Source organism: Apus apus, chromosome 7 (assembly GCF_020740795.1).
Source record: "Apus apus isolate bApuApu2 chromosome 7, bApuApu2.pri.cur, whole genome shotgun sequence".
NCBI lineage: Eukaryota > Metazoa > Chordata > Aves > Apodiformes > Apodidae > Apus > Apus apus.
The window spans coordinates 26,644,115-26,666,728 of NC_067288.1; the positions used below are offsets into that span (position 1 = coordinate 26,644,115).

General features: G+C 41.6%; 1 protein-coding gene and 1 long non-coding RNA gene across 4 annotated transcripts in view; one reads left to right on the forward strand and one right to left on the reverse strand.

Annotated features, from left to right (window-relative positions):
* The window catches only part of USP24 (ubiquitin specific peptidase 24), a 61,270-nt gene extending 43,416 nt beyond the window's left edge, over positions 1-17,854 (reverse strand). For all 3 annotated transcript variants that reach the window (XM_051624413.1, XM_051624412.1, XM_051624411.1), the window contains exons 1-7: positions 17,406-17,854; positions 4,985-5,150; positions 3,946-4,013; positions 2,291-2,434; positions 1,672-1,794; positions 1,384-1,419; positions 742-807 (exon numbers count right to left, since the gene is read on the reverse strand). In XM_051624413.1, coding sequence (XP_051480373.1) covers positions 742-807; positions 1,384-1,419; positions 1,672-1,794; positions 2,291-2,434; positions 3,946-4,013; positions 4,985-5,150; positions 17,406-17,726 — 924 coding nt within the window. In that variant the 5' untranslated portion in view covers positions 17,727-17,854. The remainder of the gene's footprint in view (positions 1-741; positions 808-1,383; positions 1,420-1,671; positions 1,795-2,290; positions 2,435-3,945; positions 4,014-4,984; positions 5,151-17,405) is intronic.
* A 2,021-nt stretch (positions 17,855-19,875) lies between these two features.
* The window catches only part of LOC127387133 (uncharacterized), a 105,001-nt gene continuing 102,262 nt past the window's right edge, over positions 19,876-22,614 (forward strand). The window contains exon 1 of the long non-coding RNA XR_007890059.1: positions 19,876-20,629. This is a non-coding gene — a long non-coding RNA (uncharacterized LOC127387133). The remainder of the gene's footprint in view (positions 20,630-22,614) is intronic.

Genomic DNA, 22,614 nt, shown 5'->3' on the forward strand with positions numbered 1-22,614 from the left:
TCAGGATTCAAACAGTTTCCTTATTCTTCGTAATGGTCACATATGAACCTCTCTCTTTAGCAAGCAGAGAACAGCAATAGCCCAAGAAAATAAGTTGCATTCTCTCCAAATATCATTTCACTGAAAGCAGATTAATTTCATTCTGAGGGACCCAAGTGACATGGTTTTCCATTAGCCTCCTTGTTCTTCAAAGCTTGAAAGACTATGAAGTCTCCTGAATACAGGTCAGGAAGCTAAAACTAAACAAGTCAGGCTTTGTCACCAAGAATAGATTAAAACTGTTGAATGAGGCAGGTTTTGACAGAGCTCTTCAAAAGTTGCTTAGGATAAAAGTGTTTGTCTTCCTAAGGATTTTTTTCTTTTGCTTCAACAGTGACTTCTCTAATGATGGAAGTCAATTCACTTGCAGCTAAATGCACTTACAGCAGAAGTAATCAGAAAACCAGGGACATACTTGTGAATTTACAGTGAAACTAGACTGATTGAGTCTGAAGACTGATGGTTGGTCAGAAAGGGTACATGAACCCTTCCTCTCTCCTGTGAAATCTCAAAAGCTTTTTAGTCAGAATTCTTATGTACAACCTTATTTGACCTCGAGCCTGACAGTACTTTTCCGGGACTCTGTGGGAATGTTGCTCTGGTACCAAAAGAAAGGTAGAACACTGCAGAAAGGAACACTACTGGTTCTACATGAAGTCTATAATGAAAAGGGAGAAGTCTTGTGACAAAAGATGAACTTACCCCAAGTTCAATATCTTCTGAGTTGAGTTTGGACTGAATTGCTGAAAATCCACCCAACTCTGCAAACTGAAATAAAATCGTCAGTATTATGTTTGTGCACGACAGTATTTTATATTTTAAATAACTATTACAGAAAATACTCCACTGAGAATTTATGGGATGCCAACAAGTATTCTTTAGCACGGAACATCACATTCAGCAGAAGCTTTATGTTTTAATGTGAATTCAGGGGCACACAGGAAAATGCAATTATACCTGGTACTAGTACAGGAATCAGGCTAGAAACTCTGTCTTAGGCAAAAATGGATATGGGGAGGAAAGGTAAAAGCTAAAGCCTGTACAGCAACACTTTTGACTGGGAAACAACACTGCACCCTAAGCTGAGCTCTCCACTTCCTCTAGTCATAGCTACTATGGTAAAGGTGTTCAAGGGCAAAGGCAGGAACTCAACAGGATTTATCTAGTAAGGCCTCTTTCCCTATACGTAGGCAGGATTAAAATCTTAAACTATTTTTTGGTAGTTGTCAGAAAAGTGAAGAATGGAAAAAGAAGTCAGGGGGAAGAGTGGACAAAGAAATCACCTCCAAATCCCAATGAATTAAAGTGATAAATAACAATTCTGCTTGGTTTACATTTACCTACCCTGTTTACCAGATCCACCAGCCACCCATGAGGTTCCTTGAACAATCAAAATATTAACAAATTAGTAGCTGCAACAATCAATGCTAAACATCTGTCTTCTGCAACAGAGGTGTGGACAGACACACTCAGCCCACTAACCCACACCCAAGATGCATGCACTAGCATTTGCTGCAATTCTTGATGACACATCTAAGCCTTCATTTGTTATAAATACCTACTAATCAAAATTTTTTTCTGAAACAAACACACCTACCCTAAAATTAGGTTTCAGGGCACGGCCATGCTCACCTTCTGAAAAGTGGATATGGGTGAGACAGCATGCATGTTCCCCTCCCCGAAGACTTCTGCCCAGTTTCTCTGGCAAACCTTCATTCTGTTCTTGAAATGATACTCGTTGTCGGGGTTAAATGCCTTGAAAGAAAAGCCCACAGCAATGAACAGCACAGCTTAAGCCACTCTCAAAACTTCCTGTGATAATACCTGACCTTTGCAGTTGAGCATTCGCTTGGTTGACTAGATCTAGGCAAAAATCAAGTTTAAGAGAAGAGCCCTGCTCCTTCCTCTCTCTTCTCACTGTATAAAGCACTCTCAAGCTCCTATTTTGTATAGACAATATCCATGTGAACCAGGTATCTGTATAAGGGGGACATTAATTCCAAGCACTAGTGCTAAAAAATAAACAATGAAGTGATAGCAGATGTGAATTGTTGTTTTTTTTTTGAGTGCTAATTTTCAGAAGTTTTGAACAGCACTAATCCCTTTATGAATTATGTACTGGATATCAAAACCCTGCAGACTGTGAGACAAAACCACTACAACTTAAATATAATTTTAAAAGCAACAGCAGCATAAATATGAAATAACAAATATCCAAACATTAGCAACTAGATCAAAGAGTCAAATATACCATTGTAAGCACACCAAGCAGGCCCACAGGAATAGGATCTTGTTTTACTCTTTCTGCAACCAGGTCCACCAGCAGCATAAGCATGTTGTATATTCCTTCATGGATTTCAGTTCCCCATTTATGAACAGCACTGGATGTCAACAACTAAAAAAAAACCAACAACACAGTAGTTTTTTGAACAAAATCACAAAACAGGAAAAATTTATCAACTCCTGAAACTGATTCCAGAGCCAATGTTTCCTTAGAGTGTGCTAAACACTGGTGTGTTTTTCAGATGCTCATCCTGCACTAATGCCTTCACACTTAACTACATCTGTAATTTTGTTGAATAACACCTTAAATCACAGTTTATGACAGAAAAAATAATGTAGCAAGACAAACTGCTTTCCATTTCCACGCACTAGTAAAGACAGTAACCTTTGCAAAGAACAAGTAATATGGAAATCATTTGTTTGCAGATTGAAGACAACTATTAAATCTTCAAGTAGGCATGCCACGAAGCTGCAATGATTCAGCTGTAATAATCATTTACCAATTCACATTTTTTGAGCAGTTTCTATTGGAAAGCAAAGAACATGTACCACGAAGAGAGAAGAATTTAGTGCTGCTTTCCCACCTACTGAAATATGTTCTTTACATCTGGTCTAACGTAGTTGTTTGTAAAGAACATGAAGCTTCCATTTGCAAATTCCTGCTAGCTGTGTCTGAACACAGGGAGTTAAAAAGCTTAATACTTTCAACACAACTAATTTTTGTACCATTTTAAGAAACAAGAGTTTCTTGCAAATATTTCCCAAATCGTAATTCAGCACATTCTGGACTTAGGTTCCTACAGATTATCCTTCTGGAGGAGCAACCTACACTGTTTATTTAATATGCCAAAAATACCAAGTGATTTAGAAGCATTACATGTAAAATTACTACTCAGCTACATGGAAAGCTATTTCTTCCCCTGAATTTGTCTTCCTAAAATACACTTATATTCTCAGCATTTGAAGATTAGGACTGAGTTTCTTTTTGAACAGTGTATACCTGTGTGTGTACACATATATATGTTTTTATACATGTGGTCTTAAAACTGGGCAAGAAATCTAGGCAGCATCCAAAACTGATAGAATAATGGGAAGTAATTTGGCTTGGGAAGCTCTATAGAGGTAAGTCACAATAACCCAGAGAGGTACAACCAGAAATGCATATTAGGCATTATGCACTGAGAGGAAAGACAAATTCTAAAGAGATCATAGAAAGAGGTAAGAAAGAATTTAGCAACCCTCTAAAGAAGGAGCAGAAAGAATGGAGCTAAAAGGAAATCTGATCCTGAACTTGCCATTAATGGCTGTATCCAAGGGTCTTTAAACTTGCCTTTAAGCTTCACTGATTCTTACAGGGCTCTTCATTTGAGAAAGCAAAAAAAAAAACAAAACAGGGGAAAAGAAAAAAGCTAAGTGCCAGAATTGGCTAGAATTTCAGAACTGGGACTTTGTATGATTTTAATCTAAAACTATGTATGACTTTAAAGTAGGAAAATAATCCATGATTTTAATCTAAGAACACGCTCACTAGTTACTACAGTTTCTGAAGTCTGGATCACAAGATACTGTTTCCACCTTGAACAGTGCAAAGAAACTCTGAATTGGTCCACTGTCCCTACTTACCTTTTTAAATGCTTCAGGCATGCATCTGTCCATAAATCTCTTGCAATTCTCATCAGAATCAGAAAGACCTTTACAGAAATGAGAGTGCTTTTAAAAAACATTTTTAAAAAATAAATATTTTTAAGATTCCCTCAGGGAGCTCATTTTAAGTTTTTGGGAACGCCAACCAAAACCAACGGTAATAAATGTGCTCCTGTTAGTTCATAACTAGCATGCTTTTCCAGTGACAAAAAAGTATGAGTCAAGAGAACTTGCCTTGTAGACACAAGTTTCCCAACGCTCCATCTCTTACACTTCTTCAAGCCTTATTAGTACTGTAAGTATTTCTCCATTCAAAGTTTATAACTTGGATACTAACTTCAGATCATTTCTGATGCTTCACAGCCTACATCCAAAGCCAAATCTAAGTACATCCTTTTAACACAGGTTAGAAACTAAGAAGCAGACCAGAACCAACAACTTCAATTTTTCCAACAGATTATAACCTCCTTTTAGTCTGCCAACAGGCACGATGGAAAAACTATCTTGTACTCTTAACATATGTCAGTTGTTGGGCATGATGCCTCCGTAACACTTTCAACCCCAGCCAAAGCACTGAACGCAGAAAAGTCAAATTCAAGTCTAATGCAGTATAACCATTTCACTAGGGAAAACCAACCAGTTAAGCAAGGGTGGTACATCATGGATTTAGATGACAGCTTGTTTTTATTAATGGAAAATAACTAGCACGATGAAAAAAAGTCAGTAATTCAGCTATGAAAACCAGTAATTTCTGCAATCATTAGAACATAAAGAAACATGTGCTCTGCTTTTTAAAAAAGCTTAAGTAAACAAATCACTTTAGAGAAAAAGAGGCTGACATTCTTTTTACAGCATTAGGCAGAACAGTTCACTCTTAACCACCTTCACAGAGGTGTGATCACTCTGCAGGGTGCTAAGTAAACAACTGCAAGATTACTATGAAAGACATCACTGCCCACCAGGCTGTCTCTGCATCCTTGGAAGAGGTAATCTTTGGATGTGCAGAAAGAGAACTTACCTAGTCTTGCCAGGTAGGTGGATGCAATCAGGCACTTGCCTAGAGACTCTTCACGCTTGTAGGGTATGGACCAGTGATCTGTTAAAACTCTGCTCTCCAGCTCGTACAGGTTGGTTGTTGGAAACTCAATACCTTCGCCTGAGCAATTCCCATTTTCATCATTTTTCTGTGAATAAAAAGAAAGTTCAAGTGCAACAATTTTTCTCTCCCTCTCCTAGACACTTGGAAGGATTTAGTAGCTTCAGAAAGAGCAGCTGTGCTGGTAACAAGCATGTAAACGCTCAACAACCCAGAGGCTGCTTGTGATTTTTGAAGCAGAACTTAGTATTCAATTTGAAGTGAAGGGATTACATACCTTTATGTACTTATTGCAGGTGATAGCTACTATATTTACATAACTAACAGCTAACTAATTGCCTATTTAACTGGCAAATCTTGTTCCCTAGCATATCAGATCCTACAGTCAAGCGATAAGTACTTTCAGTCCCTGTAAGACTAGAGTAGTAACTTGATCTTCACGAATCTGCATATTAATCCTCTGTTCAAAACCTGCTGTTGAATTTGGAATTGTTTATTCTAATGGAAGCCAATTTCATCACCCTCTCACCTCATCTCATTAAGAAACACAAGTACATCAGGATCCTATTTTACCAGCTAATTATCTAAAGTTTAAAAATTGCATCTTAAATATAGTTGTCCAAAGAGAAAAAACAATTGTCCAAGAAAATGTCTGGAAGGAAGGCAGGGAAAAAGCAAGCAGATCCCTGCAGCTAAGCTTCACAGGTTTCCTTGCAAGTGCCACTAAACAGCAGCTGTTTCTGTGTACAGACAGAGCCCAGAAGTAGCCCCATGATCTTTGCTAAGTGCCATACGAGGTAACTGACTCAGCGGCGCCAAAGAAAAGAACAAGCAAGTTATCCATTTATTTTCTTTTGTTTATTTTTTAATCTCACCTAGACAGTAGCTACCCAATGTGTCGAAGCGTTCACATGGACTGACTTTCCCTGCCTTCACAAGAGCAGACAACTCAAGCAGGAAAAAGGACAGAACATCTGGATCAGGCCTGGTAGCAACCAGGAGCAACTGTAGAGACTGAGGAAAACAGAAGGGTAGTAGTGATGGTACCAGGATCCCTGCTGAGAAAGAAGGCAGGGACCTGTAGGGAGGAAGGACAAGCAGGAAACACATTCAAGAGTTTAAAAAAGTGTCAGGAAAGCGAACGAACACGTAGAAAGGAACAAACCAAACTAAAGAACTGAACTCAGGGGGACACTGTGTATAAAGAATGAAATCACCGTATGCAGACAAGCAAGCTTCCAGCTCTCTCCCTGAGCTTCTTATTTGCAGGACTAGACCTGCTTATTAAAAAGGAAATGTGTCATATTCACTTTCACAATGATTCAAAAATACTAAGCCAAGGAAACTCCAATTACTTACTCTAAGCTCAATGGTGCAGATGAGAACAGCACACAGTGGCTAAACTTAATGACAAGACAGAAGTAATGTTAGTAGGGATGGAACACAAAACAGTGCTCAGAAAAAAACCCCCACAGGTCAGTGTTTGGGAAGCGAAGTGCCACCTTCCCCCATTTCCCTACTAATTTAGTCCTAAGTTTGTCATTATGGGAAGCTGTACTATAACACACTTAATGCAAAATTCTGGAATGGAAGTTCTCTGATCCAGTTCTGTGCACGGCAATCTGATGTAATTAACATCTAACAAATCATGTCCTGTTTAAATAATCCAAGTTTTGGAAAATAAATGTTTGAAAATCTAAATGAAAAGGCACCAAAAGCATTTAAAACTGAAAGTTTTTAGGAAGTATCCTGTTGTATTGATTAAACAAACCACAGTTAAATTTACAGCTGTTGTAGAGGACACCCATCCAGAACATAAACCCACTTCCCGTAGAAGACAAATGTGCAGTTATAAACAGAGCCCTTACAGGAACAGTATGAGATACAACAATTAGTCTAATAAAGACAGACCAAGGATCACGCAAACACCAGTTGCTAGGTCCCACATTTCAGTTCAGCCTAGACTTGTAGCAAAGGAAAGGAACATTTCAAATTATTACAGTAACTGAGCTACAGTTGCTCCATTCCCTGGAGGAAAATGTCCACTGTAAATAAAAAGACCTTTGGCTAACACTAAGTCTAATTGCAGTGCAGACCTTCAACTATTGCTGGATGGAGTCCACCCAGAATCTGGTGGAAAGATGAGGTTTTACACAAGGAATAACACAGGGTGCAGTACTGGGAATATTGCCCTAAAAACAATGGGAACTATTTGTGCTGAAGGAGCACATCTTTGGCACAGTCCAGTAATTAGAGACAACGAGTCTTCCTGCTTGTCAGTTCTCTGCTACTAAAACCCTGCCAGGAAAACATCAAGTTTATTTACTCATTTTAGAACCTATCACATAGAAATAGCTTCACAGCTCCTGTCTCAAATAAATGCCCAGATAGTTTAAAACTCAGATTCTTCAAATCATTAGTAAAATGAATACCCTGCATTTTTTGGAGATTACTGCTGTTTTCAGTTTATATTCCTGCAGACTCAAGTCTTGTTTCTTACAACATACCTAGCATGAGTAATAGTCTCTTTAAAGACATTTGCTGCTCTTTCAATAATGTCTCCCCATATAAAAAATAAACCCAAACCCCAAAATGTTCCACCATCCAAATTTTAAACTGACTTGTGTATGGCTCTTTAAAGTGAGGGATTTATTAACAGCAGCCAGCAGCTGCTGTAGCAAGGTGCAATGTCAGCTCAGCTCTTGCACAACGCTAAGCTGGCTCACTCACCAAGGCAGGCTGAAGATCTCGCTTGCTCTGTGAACATTCACAACTCCAACACACCACAGCTGGGAGCAGGTAGCCACAATTAACACTTTGTAACTGAGAAGCCAGGAATTGTCACTACAGACTCAGCTAACACGGGCTCACGGGTGAAAGAAAAGCTTTCTTTAAAAAAAGAGTAAGCTACACATGAAAATAAGTAGTACACAGGGCCACATCAGCCTCCCCAAAAAGGTTTTCTTTCTCTCTTTTTTTTTTTTTTTTTTGGGAATTACATACATCTAAAAAATACATATGAAAAAACTCCTTCCTTCCCCTCAAACAGATGACTTAAGAATGGTGTCTGCCAGTGGATGATGACCTAGATCAGGACTGTGCAGTTCTGGCTGACCAGACTTAATGTTAGACTGACACCTGACACATTAAGGATTTATAGGGATTATTCTCCACTAATAGAACTGTAAAAAGCAAAGAAATTATTCCTGGCAGCCAATAGGTTATCCAAAGATAAACTGTTTAAAAGTCTTTAAGAATCATTTTCCTTCCCCTCTGCTTGGCCCTGGTGAGACCTCACTTGGAGTATTGTGTCCAGTTCCGGGCTCCCCAGTTCAAGAGGGACAGGGACCTGAGAGAGTCCAATGGAGGCTATGAGGATGATTAAGGGACTGGAATACCCGTCTTACAAGAAAAGGCTGAGAGTTCTGGGGCTTTTCAGTCTAGAGGAGAAGACTGATGGGGATCTAATTAATGTCTACAAATACATGAGGGCTGGGCATCAAGAAGGCAGGGACAAGCTCTTTTCACTTGGGCCCTGTGATAGGACAAGGGGCAATGGATTCAAAATCCAGCCCAGGAAGTTCCACCTCAACATAAGGAAGAACTTCTTTACTGCAAGGGTTACAGAGCACTGGAACAGGCTCCCCAGAGAGGTTGTGGAGTCTGCTTCTCTGGAGACTTTCAAGACTTGTCTGGATGTGTTTGAGTGATCTGCCCTAGTTGTTTATGTTGTTTTTTTTTTCCTGCTCAGGCAGGGGGGTTGATGATCTTCAGAGGTCCCTTCCAACCCCTAATATTCTGTGATTTTCTGAGATAGGAAATCATGGGGTACATCACACACTCTGTGATTATTCTCCTTTCTGCAGCCAAAATCTTGAGATCAAAGGAGGCAAACCTTTAACATGATCTTCCTTGCCTTCTGATATAGCTCTTATTTACAAAAGCCCTGGACACCCCTACATTCTAAAAGCATTACTTGACTCCTTTGTCTTATTTTCAAGGTGTGAAAATACAGTTATGTCTAAACACACACAGGCTCCCAAGAGAAATATCCTCACATGAACAGCCTCAAACACTGATTCAAGATCCTCCCTCTGGGGATCTGGCACCTCCCAGAGTTGTTTGCAAGGCTGAATAAATACAAATTGTTAAATAACTGATCAATAAATCATTGCATAAGTTTGTAGTATAAAACCTTCTATGGGAGACTAACACAGAACAAAGATAAGTCCTCACCCACAAAATGAAGTATCAATTAATTTTCATGCCAAGAGGTCACAGTTCAAAGCTTCAAAATGTATTCCTGCAGTATTCAGCTAATTACCTCATCAAACACCATTTACCTAAAGCCACTGATGTTTCCCACACTGGTCACTTTACCTAAAACAACAAGAAGTCGAAGGAAGTGCTTGGATGCTAATTGGCAGTCTTAGTAATGAAATTACAGTCAAATTATAATTTAAATTTCTTAATGTGATTTTGATAGAAAGCTACCAGCAGAATTTATTATCACCAGAGCTAAGCCATATTATGTGCTCCTGAATCTAGTATAACTTATAAAACAGAACCCCAAAGTCACGTTTCTTTCCAAAAAACAGGATCATTTTCTAAGATACCAGCAGATCTTCACCCTCAAACCTCCCCAATATGCAATTTTAAACAATATGGCCACCATTCTATAGTCAAGAAAACAGGCTTTTTGATGTTTCACTGTATTGTTAAAAAAAAACAACCTAAGGCCACTGTATTTTTTGCTATGTACCTACAAACAAGACCAAATCTTACTGTTCTCAAAAGGAGTAATGAAAAAAATGCATGACGCCAAAAATTCTAGTTTGTATCATGGACATACCAAGCAATAATGAGGAAATATATTTTTCAATGCTTCAGCTTCCCCAGCTGTAAAGTGTCAGCAGTGACACTTCCCTCTGCCTCGGCACACTGAGGTACCACACGCTCGTGTGGGACAAGTTTTGCAGAACATTCCGGTGGAGACAACGCAGGAGAAACACATCAAAACCCCATCTAAACAGACAGAGCATTTCTCTCATCTCCCATTAATTTGTGGGAGAAGCTACAAACTGTGAAGTCGTGACTTGACAGTCTCTACCTGCCAGACGACTGATTAAAGCAGCTTTTACTTTCACAACTGGATGTCATATTTTTTCTTTCTTTTCATTAACTCCTAAAAGGAGGATATTCTGGTACCTAGAACTGGATCACAGGGATAAAAATCAAAAGGCTTTCAAATAAATCAAAGCCACCACCCTGCACTTACACACTTGAGCCCATTGAGCAGGAGGTATCGAATGTTTTTTTTTAAAAAAACAACAAACAACTTTATATTTTCATACCTGCTTGTTTTTTATAACTTTGTGCTCCAGTAGCTTAAATAACTTCTTTAAACTCACGTATAGTAGCAGAACAAAATTGAACAAAATTGTGGGAACAAAACTGAAGTGTTACCTGTTTTTGCCATCAGATCAAACTCATTAAACTCATATTGCTAAGAGCCAGCTTGGTATCCTTTTATGAATGTGACAATATTAATAAGCCCCCCCAAATGGTGTCATATATGGAATTTCCACATTATGTTTCTTATTTGGCAATAAGAAAACCCACTGTGATTTCCTAAGTATTTTATCAACGAGCAGACATGTATTTGCCAAGTATAGTAACAGTTTTCAACTGTTTTAAATCCTAAACAGATACAGCATCTTACCCTTGCATTTTCATCTACAAGAAAATATTTGGGTGCAAAATTTCTGAGTACAGAGGTAAGCAGGAATGTTTTTTGTTATTTATATTGTGCTAAGAGAAAGTGACATAGTTGGGGGAGATACATGGATGTTTTACTCTTTTTCATAGAAATTTAGCTCTGTAGCTCAAATTTTTACTAAGCATTGCTTTATACAAACAAATGTAGGTCTTGTCCTAAGAAAAAATACCAGTATTTCATCATGTTTATATAAAGGAATGGTACCAGTCTGTTACTAAAGGAAAATAAATCCTATGTCACAGACTTCACCTAATGGAAGCTGATTTGGACTCTTACAACACCATAAAAACAACCTATGAAAATTCTGAATGTTCTCACAGAAAGCTTTAGACACTGACCTTAACTGAGAGTTGCACAAGTGCACTGTCAAGAATACATGGTTAGAATAAACCCTTCTTGGTAGTTGTAAGGAATTATAACAATGAACCACAAAACCCCCATGGCTTCCCCCTTTTCCCCCCATCTCTCACAACCAAGAACTGTGTAAGACTAGGAGCAAATTTACAATATTAACTTAACAAATAAAAAATAAATTCAGCAAACCTAGAAATTAACATGGATTTTCTAAAACCGTTGCTTGTACTGGTCTCCCTGATTTCCAGGGTGATGGTGTGATGTTACTAAGCAATATTCCCCAATGTACTTGCCTAATTGCTCAGAGAGAAACACAATACTAAGCAAACAAAATAATTGGGACTCTGTAAAAATCACATTTGAGTTAAAAGATATATTGAACTTAAAAAAAAAAAAAGAGGAATACCTTTGCCTTTTTATACTACCATTACCATAGTATTTAGTGGAATTGGACACAAGTTTGTTGCAACTACTTCTGGCAACATATTTTAAAGTTTGGTAACTAGTTGTAGGCAAGGGACAAGTCATGGGAAGCTCTGTTAAAAATGCCATTCATAAGGAACCAAGAAAAACACACTTCTCTTGCATGTGTTTTCAGCACTGCCTGTGGATATATTTTTAAAAACTATTCCATTAGTATAACTACAAACAGCCAGACTGTGAGTTGACACCATTATTCCTCCCAACCCTGAAGCTTTCATCAGCACAAAACCCCATGCTTATTTGGAAATAACTGAGAAGAACTTTGTGTGGTAACAGATAAACATCGTGCTTTAATACAATAAACCAATGAATCCCAAATGCTTAGCATTTCAGTACTTAATTTCAAGTCAATATTTCTACTTCCCTTTGCCAAAACACCAGGCATTAATAGAGAAGTGCTGCAGAAACACTAGATAAAAAGCTTTTATTAGAACATTTTAGTGACCAAATGTCAGGCTCAGGAAGGGAGAATTCTTTCAGTAACTCTGCTGAACACTCATCTGTACTTCTGTCCTATGGATGCATCCTCATGAACAGTGAGACAACCTTGAACTGACTAAGCAGCTGACAGAGGCAAAATTCAAGCCCTCCAAAGTATCACTACAAAATTGTCATTAGCTAATATGAAAAATCTTTAAATGCCTCCCCAGAGGCATTAGAACAGGAGGAGTCGGAAGTGCTGTAAAGTAGCGCAGGAAGATCAAGTGGCAAGAAACATTGAGCACATTTGCTTCTTAAAATTCATTTTCATTTGGCTCTTGAAGCATAACTGAAACACACATACCAAAGACTATTCCTACAGCAGCACAAATACGTGTCTTTTTTCAAAGTAAGGCTTACAAAAGCAATAGCCACTTCCTTTCCATCTTTGCCCTCCTTATACAAAGAGGTACTGTTTCTTAATCCAAAAGCGATCCAAATGATTTGCTGGAATTAACTTCTAACAGTGGCTAATTTGTTTTTATTCTCATTCTTCCTCAGTATTTCACTTCCTTATTAAACAGCTGCCACAGAACAGCACTGTAAACTGGGAAGATGACCAGAAAATGCCTCCAGAGAACACTGTATCAAAGACACTTCCTGCCCAGCTGAGAAGCTGGCTGCACAGAGCTGTCTCCTACCTCCACTGTCCCCACAGGCACCACCTTCACTGACAAACCAGTAATTATAAAGTGCTCATCTCAATCCAAAGATGACTATGACAATCACATTACATGATAATGAGTTTATAAATTATTCAAAACTACGCTTACATTTGAAATTAACCAACTGCACCTCTCAGCATTCCCACTATCCTCCCTGACTTCATGCAGCATCGCTAACAGTCTGTGTTATATCAAGAATGAAAATCAGGGTATTTTTCTTTCAAAACCCAAGAAGACATTAACATAACCAGACTCTAAATAGTGGCTCTACACCAGGGCTGCTAATTTTTTGAAAACAGTGATGCCAAAAACCAGAAGTGCTAAAATACTAATTCCACTTGACATTCTGCTGGCATCCAGCCAGGGACTCAATGCCAGAATCCACCACAGAGCTTTATTTGATTGCTTAATTGTTTTACAAGGCCAATTCTTAGACAAGCCACACTGTAAAACTTCCACATGAGAACACCAGGAATAGTCACTACTGCAAAGCTCAATGCTACTCACAAAACAGGAGACTGACCTGAAATTTATAAAATTGTAGTATGAAATTAATCTCAGTTGCTTGAAGGCTAAATTTTTTTTTTTTTTTGTCTTTAAATAAATACTGATCCCTGAATGGAAGGAGCTAAGACCTTCAAAAGCCTAACATCCATGGTGCTGCTAATAAAGCACACACCATTCTCCCCATTTTACACACTAAAAGCTTAAACAGAGGTTAAGTTACACACCCACCGTGACGCAGCACATCTGTGGCAGAACTGCTTTCAGTGCTGAGCTCTAATAATGAGGAGAGATCAGGCTCTGAACACAACAGTTCTGCAGCATGACTAGCGAGAATGTTCCTGGCACTCTTACTCACTACAGTCTCTTGCCTGCTTCTTTTACAAACTCCTTTTTTTCTCTTGAAATCAAACAGCACCTCTACAAGCAATCAGGCACAAGTTTTTTTATAAACCTTATCTAGTAAAATCTGGCATATATGAGCTTTTGATCCACTTCAACTGAAAAAAAAATAAATCAAAGGAGCACATGCTGAAGGAGACAGGAATAGCTAGAAGGTAATATTATCCGTTAATCACAATTCACCCAAAAGGTCACAGTAATGACTCTCAGAAGCTGTTTAAAAACAAATCAAGATTATTCTGGTAAAGGTTATACAAACTGCTGTTCTATGTTCAACACTTTTAGTCTATGTGGGTTCCTAACCCTTGCTGCAATTTCAGTTTGTCTGGTCCCAATCCCCACGTTCATTTGGCCTGCTCTTCTCCACCCTCTTCCTCCCCAACTCATCAAAGTCAGCACTGGTGGCACTTGTGGCAATTCATGAACACACTGACAGGCATCGTTGTCACATTCATTTATAGTTTTATCTTAAATTACAAGGATTTAGCAGTGGTTCATAAAACAGCTCATCTGTCAGCTACATGAAATGATGAGTGTACATCCTTCCATCTCCCACTACTTGATAAATCTTACCAGATTTACTTCAGCCAACAGACATAACATGAAAGTTATGTCAAAAAGGCAAAGTTACCTCTTGTAAAAGCAGGTGTTCTCAGTCTATTGAAGCAGTTTGGCACTGCACAGGGCAAAACTTCAAACCAACTGCAAAATTACAGCCGAACTTCCCAATACTTTAGGGAGATTGCATGAACCAATATGAAGACCCTTTTGTATTTCAAATTTGTCCTGTCCTTTTTATTTCAAGGACTTAAGCATGGTCATGCTAACAGCATCAACTCCAGAGGCACTCCACAGCTCTTAGGATAAAACTGAATCAAAAGCTCTTTGGAAGTCATCAGCCTGCTGAAACTGAAGTTTCAGCCCTCATGAAAATGGAGGTCTCCATCTCAAGTCTCTCATATAAAGCATGGAGCGTGTGCTGAGCCATCTCCTAGCAGCTGTCTTGTCTCTGGGCCAGTTACTCCAAATTCAGGCTTCTGTAACACTACCAGATACCCCTGAAGACCAACAGTCTGGACCTCTGAAAGAGGATTCACACTGTTTTTACCATCTTATCTACAAACATGTCTTTACTAGGATGATATGCACCTGTGCTGTTCTCAAAGAAAACTGTTCAACAGACACGGTTACCCAACAGCACAGATGCTAACACTCTGTAATGGAAACCAAACAAGCATATGCAAACTTAATGGATTCATTAGTGATTAGGGAAAATGTGAAGTGTTTAATCACGCATAATTCTATTCTTATATGCATGGTAAACTGCTCTTAGCCAAAGAAGAAGAATGTACGTACAAACTTACAGACCTGCTACACGTACATCTCAGAGAACGACTTATCTTTCATTGTTAAAATTAAAAAGCCTAATCTGAACTTTTGTTCATGAAGAAGGTAAGCAGACTGGAAAATTTTATTTAGGGGAACATTTCTAATAACTGTGCTCTTTTGATTTCTATGTTCATGTACATTGCTGATACACAAAATCCAAAGATCAAATGAAAAATTAACACGCTACTGCCTCCCCACCAAATAAAAGTTACAAGTGGTATTATGATGAGGAGGAAAACACACCCAGAGCTACGAGAAAGAGACAGGACACTGCGAGGAAGAAAAACAGAAATGTCATCTGAATCGCCACATGCTAAGGTGGGGTATAAATATGTTCCAATGTAATGCCTATGACTAGAATGAGTAATACAGCTATTTGTGCCACGGCTTTCTGTGCAGCTTCATGTATGCCATAATGAAAACTACTTACTGATTAACCCCCTAAATAACAGCTGTCGTTTCATAAATGTGGTTCTAGATTACATTTGAAGCACAAAAAGAAAAACTGCTCATCAGTATTTTTCCCCTTTTTATAAAATATGTCAAAAGATGCTACGTTGTACTGCAATGTGAGGCATGTTCCTGTGCTTATTTGTCTAAGTCCCAGTATTTTTACAGGTGAACTCACATTACAGAAATGCTGTCTGGCATCCACGTGCAGGAACTGACAGATACTGACATGCAAATGAATCCAATTACTAATCTGAGGCCTGAAGTTACATTAAGTTTCCTGTAGCAAGATACTTCAATCCTTCTGAAACGCCTCTCTTGTGGATTTGCAGTCATTTGCCTACACTGAAATGCTCTGGTTTCCCTCCTGAGGATTAACAAGAACAGAAGTCAAAGCAAACAAGAACATAAGTGGCAAAGGAAACTGAAGTGCAAGTAAGTTTGACCAGATATACAAGCTAAAATAATAGGGGAGGAAAAATCCTGTTAGTCAGAGTTGTCAGTGTCATTTGTAACAGAAACAGGAGGAGAGGAAAAAAAAAAGTGCATCTCTGAAGTTTACACTGACAGCTTCTCTTGAAACATCACACTGACAAACAACCCAGACTGTTCCAACTGTATCTGATAGGAAAATCCACCCTCTTGATGGCTCCAGAGAACTGAACACAAACAAGCAGAACTCTCATTCACTCCCAATCCTTTGAAACAAAGGTTAAAGACCAGCTCCTTGTTGCTGGTAACCAGCGACTCCAGGTCTGCACAACACACGTGCTGTCCTGCAGAGCACCTTACTCCACCAGCACACCTCAGCAGCTTATACCAGCTGAGGAGCTCACCCAGTTAATCCAGTGAACTGGATCACACATCCTTACTCCACAAGACTGGACTTCAATATACATAGGTAGCCATGGATGGTCGGTGCACGTGTAACTGTGCACAAGACGGTATGTGCATCTCTTCTTTGTATACATGTTTATAGATTAATACATCTAGTTTTATAACATTTCTGGTGCAGGAATCCCCCAGGATTCACTGTTCACTGTAGCCTGGGATGATACCCGCATTTCCCTGGTGTTATTCATGTGCTCAAACATCTGCTATTGGACACTTCTTGAGACAGAGACTACACAAGGTGGCCCTTTGGCACTGCACACCAGGGCTGTGCTGCTCTCACCCCACAGGTTCTATCACCTGGACGCTATTCATTAGCCCTTTTCATATGAGCATTCTGAGAAGTTTTAGGAAAAAAGACCTGGAGAGGGCTTTACAGGTAAGTGCTACAAGACTGCTCCAGGGAAGTGCCATGAAGGTACTTGCTGGCTGAGGAGTATGGAGTGCTGGAAGAGGATGGAAGAGAGAAGAGAAAAAGGCAGACAAGAAGGGAGGGGAGAACTGTGAAAGGCTGGCATTCTGCAGCACATCTATCTGCTTCAGGTCCATTTCAGGACACAGAATTTACATCATGAGTTACAGCCTCTGCTTTGAAAATACTTGAGCTCACTCTAGTTCTACTTTCTGAATTTATGCCTAACTTACCCAGACAAAACTGTACGTCCAGTAGTAACACCCAGACTGGACTTTCCCTCACATTGTGCAAAGAGTTAAAAAAATTAAGACAGCCATCAGTCACTGGAATTATGCAAGAAGGCACAAGCGGGGGGGAGGGAAAACCCCCCCAACAACCTGACGGCAGCCACGCATTCCTGGAATTCCAAGGCAGAGCCCGGCTGCTCTTCACCTTGCAGCGCACGCCGGCACCCCCGGCACCGCGGCGGGACCCCCGCAGCAGGGAGGCCGCCGGGCGCGGGGCAGCCCGCCCGGCCAGGCCGCAGCTCACCTCGGTCTCCACCACTTCGTGGTAGGCGGGCGGCGGGTCGAAGCCGCCTCCTCCTCCTCCCCCTCCGCCGCCGCCGCCGTCCCCGTCGCCGCCGCGGGAGCCCTGCCCGCCGGCGGGGGAGCCGTGTCCGCCCGGCGGGCCCTGCCCGCTCTCCATGGGCTCGTAGCCGCCGTAGTGGAGGCCGGGCCGCTCGTTGGTGAGCAGCGCCACGGCCTCGTTGATGTCGTTCTTGGCCAGGCGCAGGGCCTTGCGGATGGCGGCCGCGTCCGAGAAGCCCATGCAGAGCAGCGTGGTCATGTGCTGCTCCTCCTCGCTCTCCATGGCCGGGCCGGGGCCGGGGCCGGGGCCGAGGCGGGGCCCGCGAACCGAGGCCGCGGGGCTCAGGCGCTGCGGGCCCCGCGCGCCGCCATGTTCCGCCGCCGCTGCCCTCGCCCCGGCGGGCGCGCCCCCCCCCCCCGCCCCGCGCGCGCCACTCACTCACGCGCGCGCCCGCCCGCCCCCCTTCCGCCCCGCCCTCCGCCCGGAAGCGGCGGCCGAAGCCCGCGCGTCACGTGACGGGGGAGGGGCGGGGGAGAAGCGGGTGTCCCCGCAGCAACGGGCGCGCGGGGGGGGGCGTGGCCCGCGTCACGTGACGGGGAGGGGCGTTGCCAGGGGAACGGGACCCCCGGGCGGGGCCTGGCGGGGCCCGGGAGGCCCTGCTGGGGCTGCTGGCGGTGGGAGGCCGCGCCCGCCCCCCGCCCCCTGCCCGCCGCCCCCCGCCCGTCGTTACGGCCCTTGCTGGGCCCCGCAGGGGCGCGGCCGGCGGGGCGGTGTCCGGGCTTTCACTGCGAGTGAGAGGAGGCTGTGCAAGGCGGGAAAACCGGCCCGGGGGACGTCTGTGGGCAGGGAGGGGGCGAGCGGCTCAGGCAGGTGTTCTTCTGAGGTGACCAGGGTCCATTTTAAGTCCTCGCTCCTGCTGAAAGGTCCCGCCTTGCTTACATGGGTCGGTGGCAGCTGGGCAGCCGGTCCTGGCCTGGAAGAGGTGAGCGGTGGCGGTCTGGGCCTGCCCAAGCAAAGGATGTGGTTCGTAGGGACGCGCTGAGGAGCTCCTGCCGGACCGCAGGCTGCCCCCGCTGCCACCTGCCAGCTGGTTGCTCTGTAGAAATGTGTACTTCAAGGGTGTAATACAGCTAACAGAGCTGCAAATCCACACAAAAGACCCTATAGCGGCCTCCCAGTACCTAAAGGAAGCCTGCAGGAAACATGGGGAGAAACTTTTCACCAGAGAGAGCAGGTCAAAGGGTAATGGTTTTAAAGGGAAGAAGGGTAGATTTAGGTTAGATATTAGGAAAAACATATTTACCATGAGGGTAGTAAGGCCCTGGAGTAGGTTGCCCAGGGAGGTTGTGAAAGCCCCCTCCCTAGAGGTGTTCAAGGCCAGGTTGGATGAGGCTCGTGCAGCCTGGTCTAGTGGGAGGTGTCCCTGCTCAAAGCAGGGGGATTGGAACCTGATTGTCTTTAAGGTCCCTTCCAACCCAAACCATTCTATGATTCTATGGAAATGAAGTAGAGTACAATCAGGGGAAAAAAAAGAAAAAAGAAAACTTGCTAGTGTCTAAAGCAGAAAATAAACTGTCTGTTTCTTAGAGGTCTGGTACTGCATGAAAGTCAGTAGATCTGGATCTCCTGGCAATCTGCCAAGCAAAATTTATCACCTCATTGTAAAGTCTTTTCTATGTCCAGAGATGAGGAGTAAGGAGGAAACAGATAAAAGATTTGTCATGATCTGTGCTGGTGTCTGCATATATGTATTTGTTTTTGGAGGCTCTTGTTTTCTGACAAAGTACTGTGTGTTGACAGTGACTGACATCTTGGGTACAAACTGTATTTACTGTAAAGGAAAGTGTAGGGGACACCCAACAATATTAGGTGTTTAACCTGCATGAACTTTGTTAGTAGAGCCAAACTGATGGATCAGTCTGTTGGACTGGCAAGGTTTTGTGTTAAGTTTTAGATTGCAACGTGCCACCTATTCATTGTGGTGGTCTATTCATTGTATACTGATCCAAAAGGTAATCACATTTTGCTCATTTATCTCTGATTTGTTGTTTCCTGTAGGCTGATACTCAGTGGAATGAAGGTAATGTGAATATGACTCTGGACTTCAGCTTCTGGATCTAAGGGAAGTCTGTCATTTGTGCTGCTCTCCAGTTATAAAAGGAACTGTTATGGCTCAAGCTTGGCAGACTTCAGAAAAATTCCAGCACTTCAAATGCATTCAATTAATATGCTGAATATTGACTCACTGCTTACTCACGTGACCAACATTTAAATTACTTTCTCATTTTTGAAGCATGCTATAAATAATGGTTTAATCCTCACAGCCAGATGAAGTCAGTTGGCATCATTTTCCCCTACTAATGGAAGAAAAGTTTGTAGGAAAAAGTAATCTCTTTTATTAGATGTCATTATTGCTTTCAGATTTATTCCAGGGAAGTGCTCCTGTAAATTTGCACTGAGCTAACTAATGAAAACATACCAAAAGTAATGGAGGAACTGATTGTAATTCCAGGGGACTAAGAAATAAGAGAATGCTTTACCATTAAGTTACCCAAGCTCTACAGAACACTTGTCCTGAAGGAAGTTTGAAGGGAATTTGAATTTACCAACATGTAAGGGTAACACTTGGACACGGCAGCTTGACAGAACTGGCAGAGGTAAACTGGTCCTAAAGTTATTTTTTTACACACTTCACTGGCAGCATCTCTCTGCCAACATGTCTCAAGGTTGCTTAAAAGACAAGATTGTACCTTCCATCTTTGTGAAGGAATGGGTGCATCTTCCAGGAGTTATTCAGCCTGGAAGTCCCAGTTTGCAAATGTTTTCATCCATGTCAAGAAAAGTTACTGGGAGAAACACAGCAAGCTTGTCTAACTGAGAACACGAAAAGCTGCAAGTGAGTCTTTCCTGATGGAGCACCAGGAGGTGCAAGGAGACAAGGGAAGGAAAGAAACTCGACTAGGGAGCAAATATCCCCGAGATCTGCCTTTGGATAATGGAGTTTGTGCCTGTGCAGTTGCCAGTTTGATGTGGCATATGTCTACTGGTTATTTGTTTGTGTTACTTTATGGAAGGCAGTTCCTTCCTACAGAATTCATCATTTGTGTATCCTGAAAACACTTCTGGACACAAGGAACCCCTATGTTACAGTAAAGAAACATTTTGGAACAGAAACTACTCATTTGGTAAGTGGTCATGCTGTGACATTGAACTCGGCTTTTTGGGCTGAGCACAGTGTTGCCAGGTAGCCTAAAAAGAGAGTTTGATGGAGAATAGCAGTGACTTCTGCAGAGATATTACAGGAGGAATGTTCAGTTAATTTGTATTTTTAATGGAAATGCTTTAATGCTTTTCTCCATAAGCCTGTTCTAAAGCCAGTCCTGTGTTTACAGCTCTCTCACTCTTTAAACAGCAAGTGCAGTGTTTTCCCCCCAAGGGAAGCAACTCTGTTGTTCTGGTGGAACAGACACATGCAGCCAAACTAGGAGGTGACTCTGGCTTGTTGAGCTTGGAGGTTTCCCTCGTTGTTTACAGCTGTTGGGGAATTCCAACCAAAATCTCAGGTGTAACTGGAAAAGATCCTTTGCCACCCTGTTTTTCTTTCCTGCTGTGTTGTACCTCTTGACGATTGTTACATACATACAGAGGCTTTGACAGAAGAGAATGTAAAGCTTATTATGTTGCCACCAAATCTTTAATTTAATGTATATGTTTTACTTAGGATAAAATAATATCTTTCTCATGTTTTATTAGAAGTACCATAGGGATATATTACCAAGGGAAGCTTAGTACAAGCTAAAACGTACAGTTCATAAATCTTTCATAAATAATGGCTAAATATGGGAAATCAGGACAAAATTTAATTCAAGAGCTCCACCAGTATATGGTACATAAGCACAGAAAGAGTTATATGAGAACTAGACTTGGTAGCTGGAAGAAATTCCTTTGCAGTTGTTGCATGAATGAGGAATGTGTGTGTGAATCTGAATGAAACCTGCTCCTTTTTTTGCAAGGGAAGAACGTGCCTTTTCTTACTGATGTTAAAGGTTTGGGATTAGGCACTTAATATGGTTGGATTTCATGGTGATAAGAAGAGGCTTCTGTCCTGTCTGCCCCATGAACAGAAACACCCTCCACAGGCTGCAGGGTAAATGCTTTTTTGTAGACTTTAGTCATTAATGGCAGCAAAGCGAATGTGTAGGAATCTCACCAAGCAGTGGAGACAAGAAGGTAACCTGCTGGAGAAATACCCTGTCTCTCCACCCGTAAACATACCAAGCACTGACAAGGGGAACATGTTTACAAAGATTTCCTTAATCTTATGGTTCAGATGGGCAAAACACTTCTTGCTTTTTAGTGTCGCTGGCTGTTGGGGCAACGGTACTCTTTACTACCTGGAGAAGGAGTATCTGAGATGTTGTAGAAACCAGCTTTTGTATAGTGTTGCACATTAATGTAGGTATTCTGGAAGGACTTTAACTTCCCTTCCTTCCTTTTATTCCTTGCCCCACCCAGTCTCTTCCAGTTTCCTGCTTTTGCTCTATTTGTAGCTTAATGTTATAATAGGTGGGGTTTAAGAAAGTGCCTTGGGGACCTAATAGTGCAAATCCCTCTGAATTATTGAAAATCACATTTCTTACGTGTAGTTATTGATCAGTAGTGTTTGGTTGCCTTGAGTAGAGGGGTTAAAAGCATCTGTGTAGTGAAGAACTCTGTGAAGCCCTGAAAAGTGCAGTTGCAATGGGCAGAAAAATGCATTTGTCCTCAGCAGCTTCATACTAAACAAAGATTTCAGCAGACACAAGAAGTGTATGAGTGTATTCACGAGCACCAGCTGACAGATTCAAATTATATACTTTAAGACGTTGTCTACAGTAGGAGTTTCTGCTGCCCTGACAGCTTTTGGCCAGCTAGGAAGGAGGTTTGAGCTGGGGTAACCACTGAAGCAAAGCCTGCTGCTGTCAGCAGTGATTTGCAAAGAGGCAGTTTACCTTGGCTTCAAGCTGGGACTCGTGTACACTGGTAATCATAATTACAGTATTTAGCTATAATGGATTGCTTTTTAGATCGGTATCATTCTGGGGGGATGGAGGGGTATCATTAGCTCCTCACCATGTACTAATTTTTGTAACTGCTACAAAACACAGTGGGGCTGAAAGGGAAAGAAGAG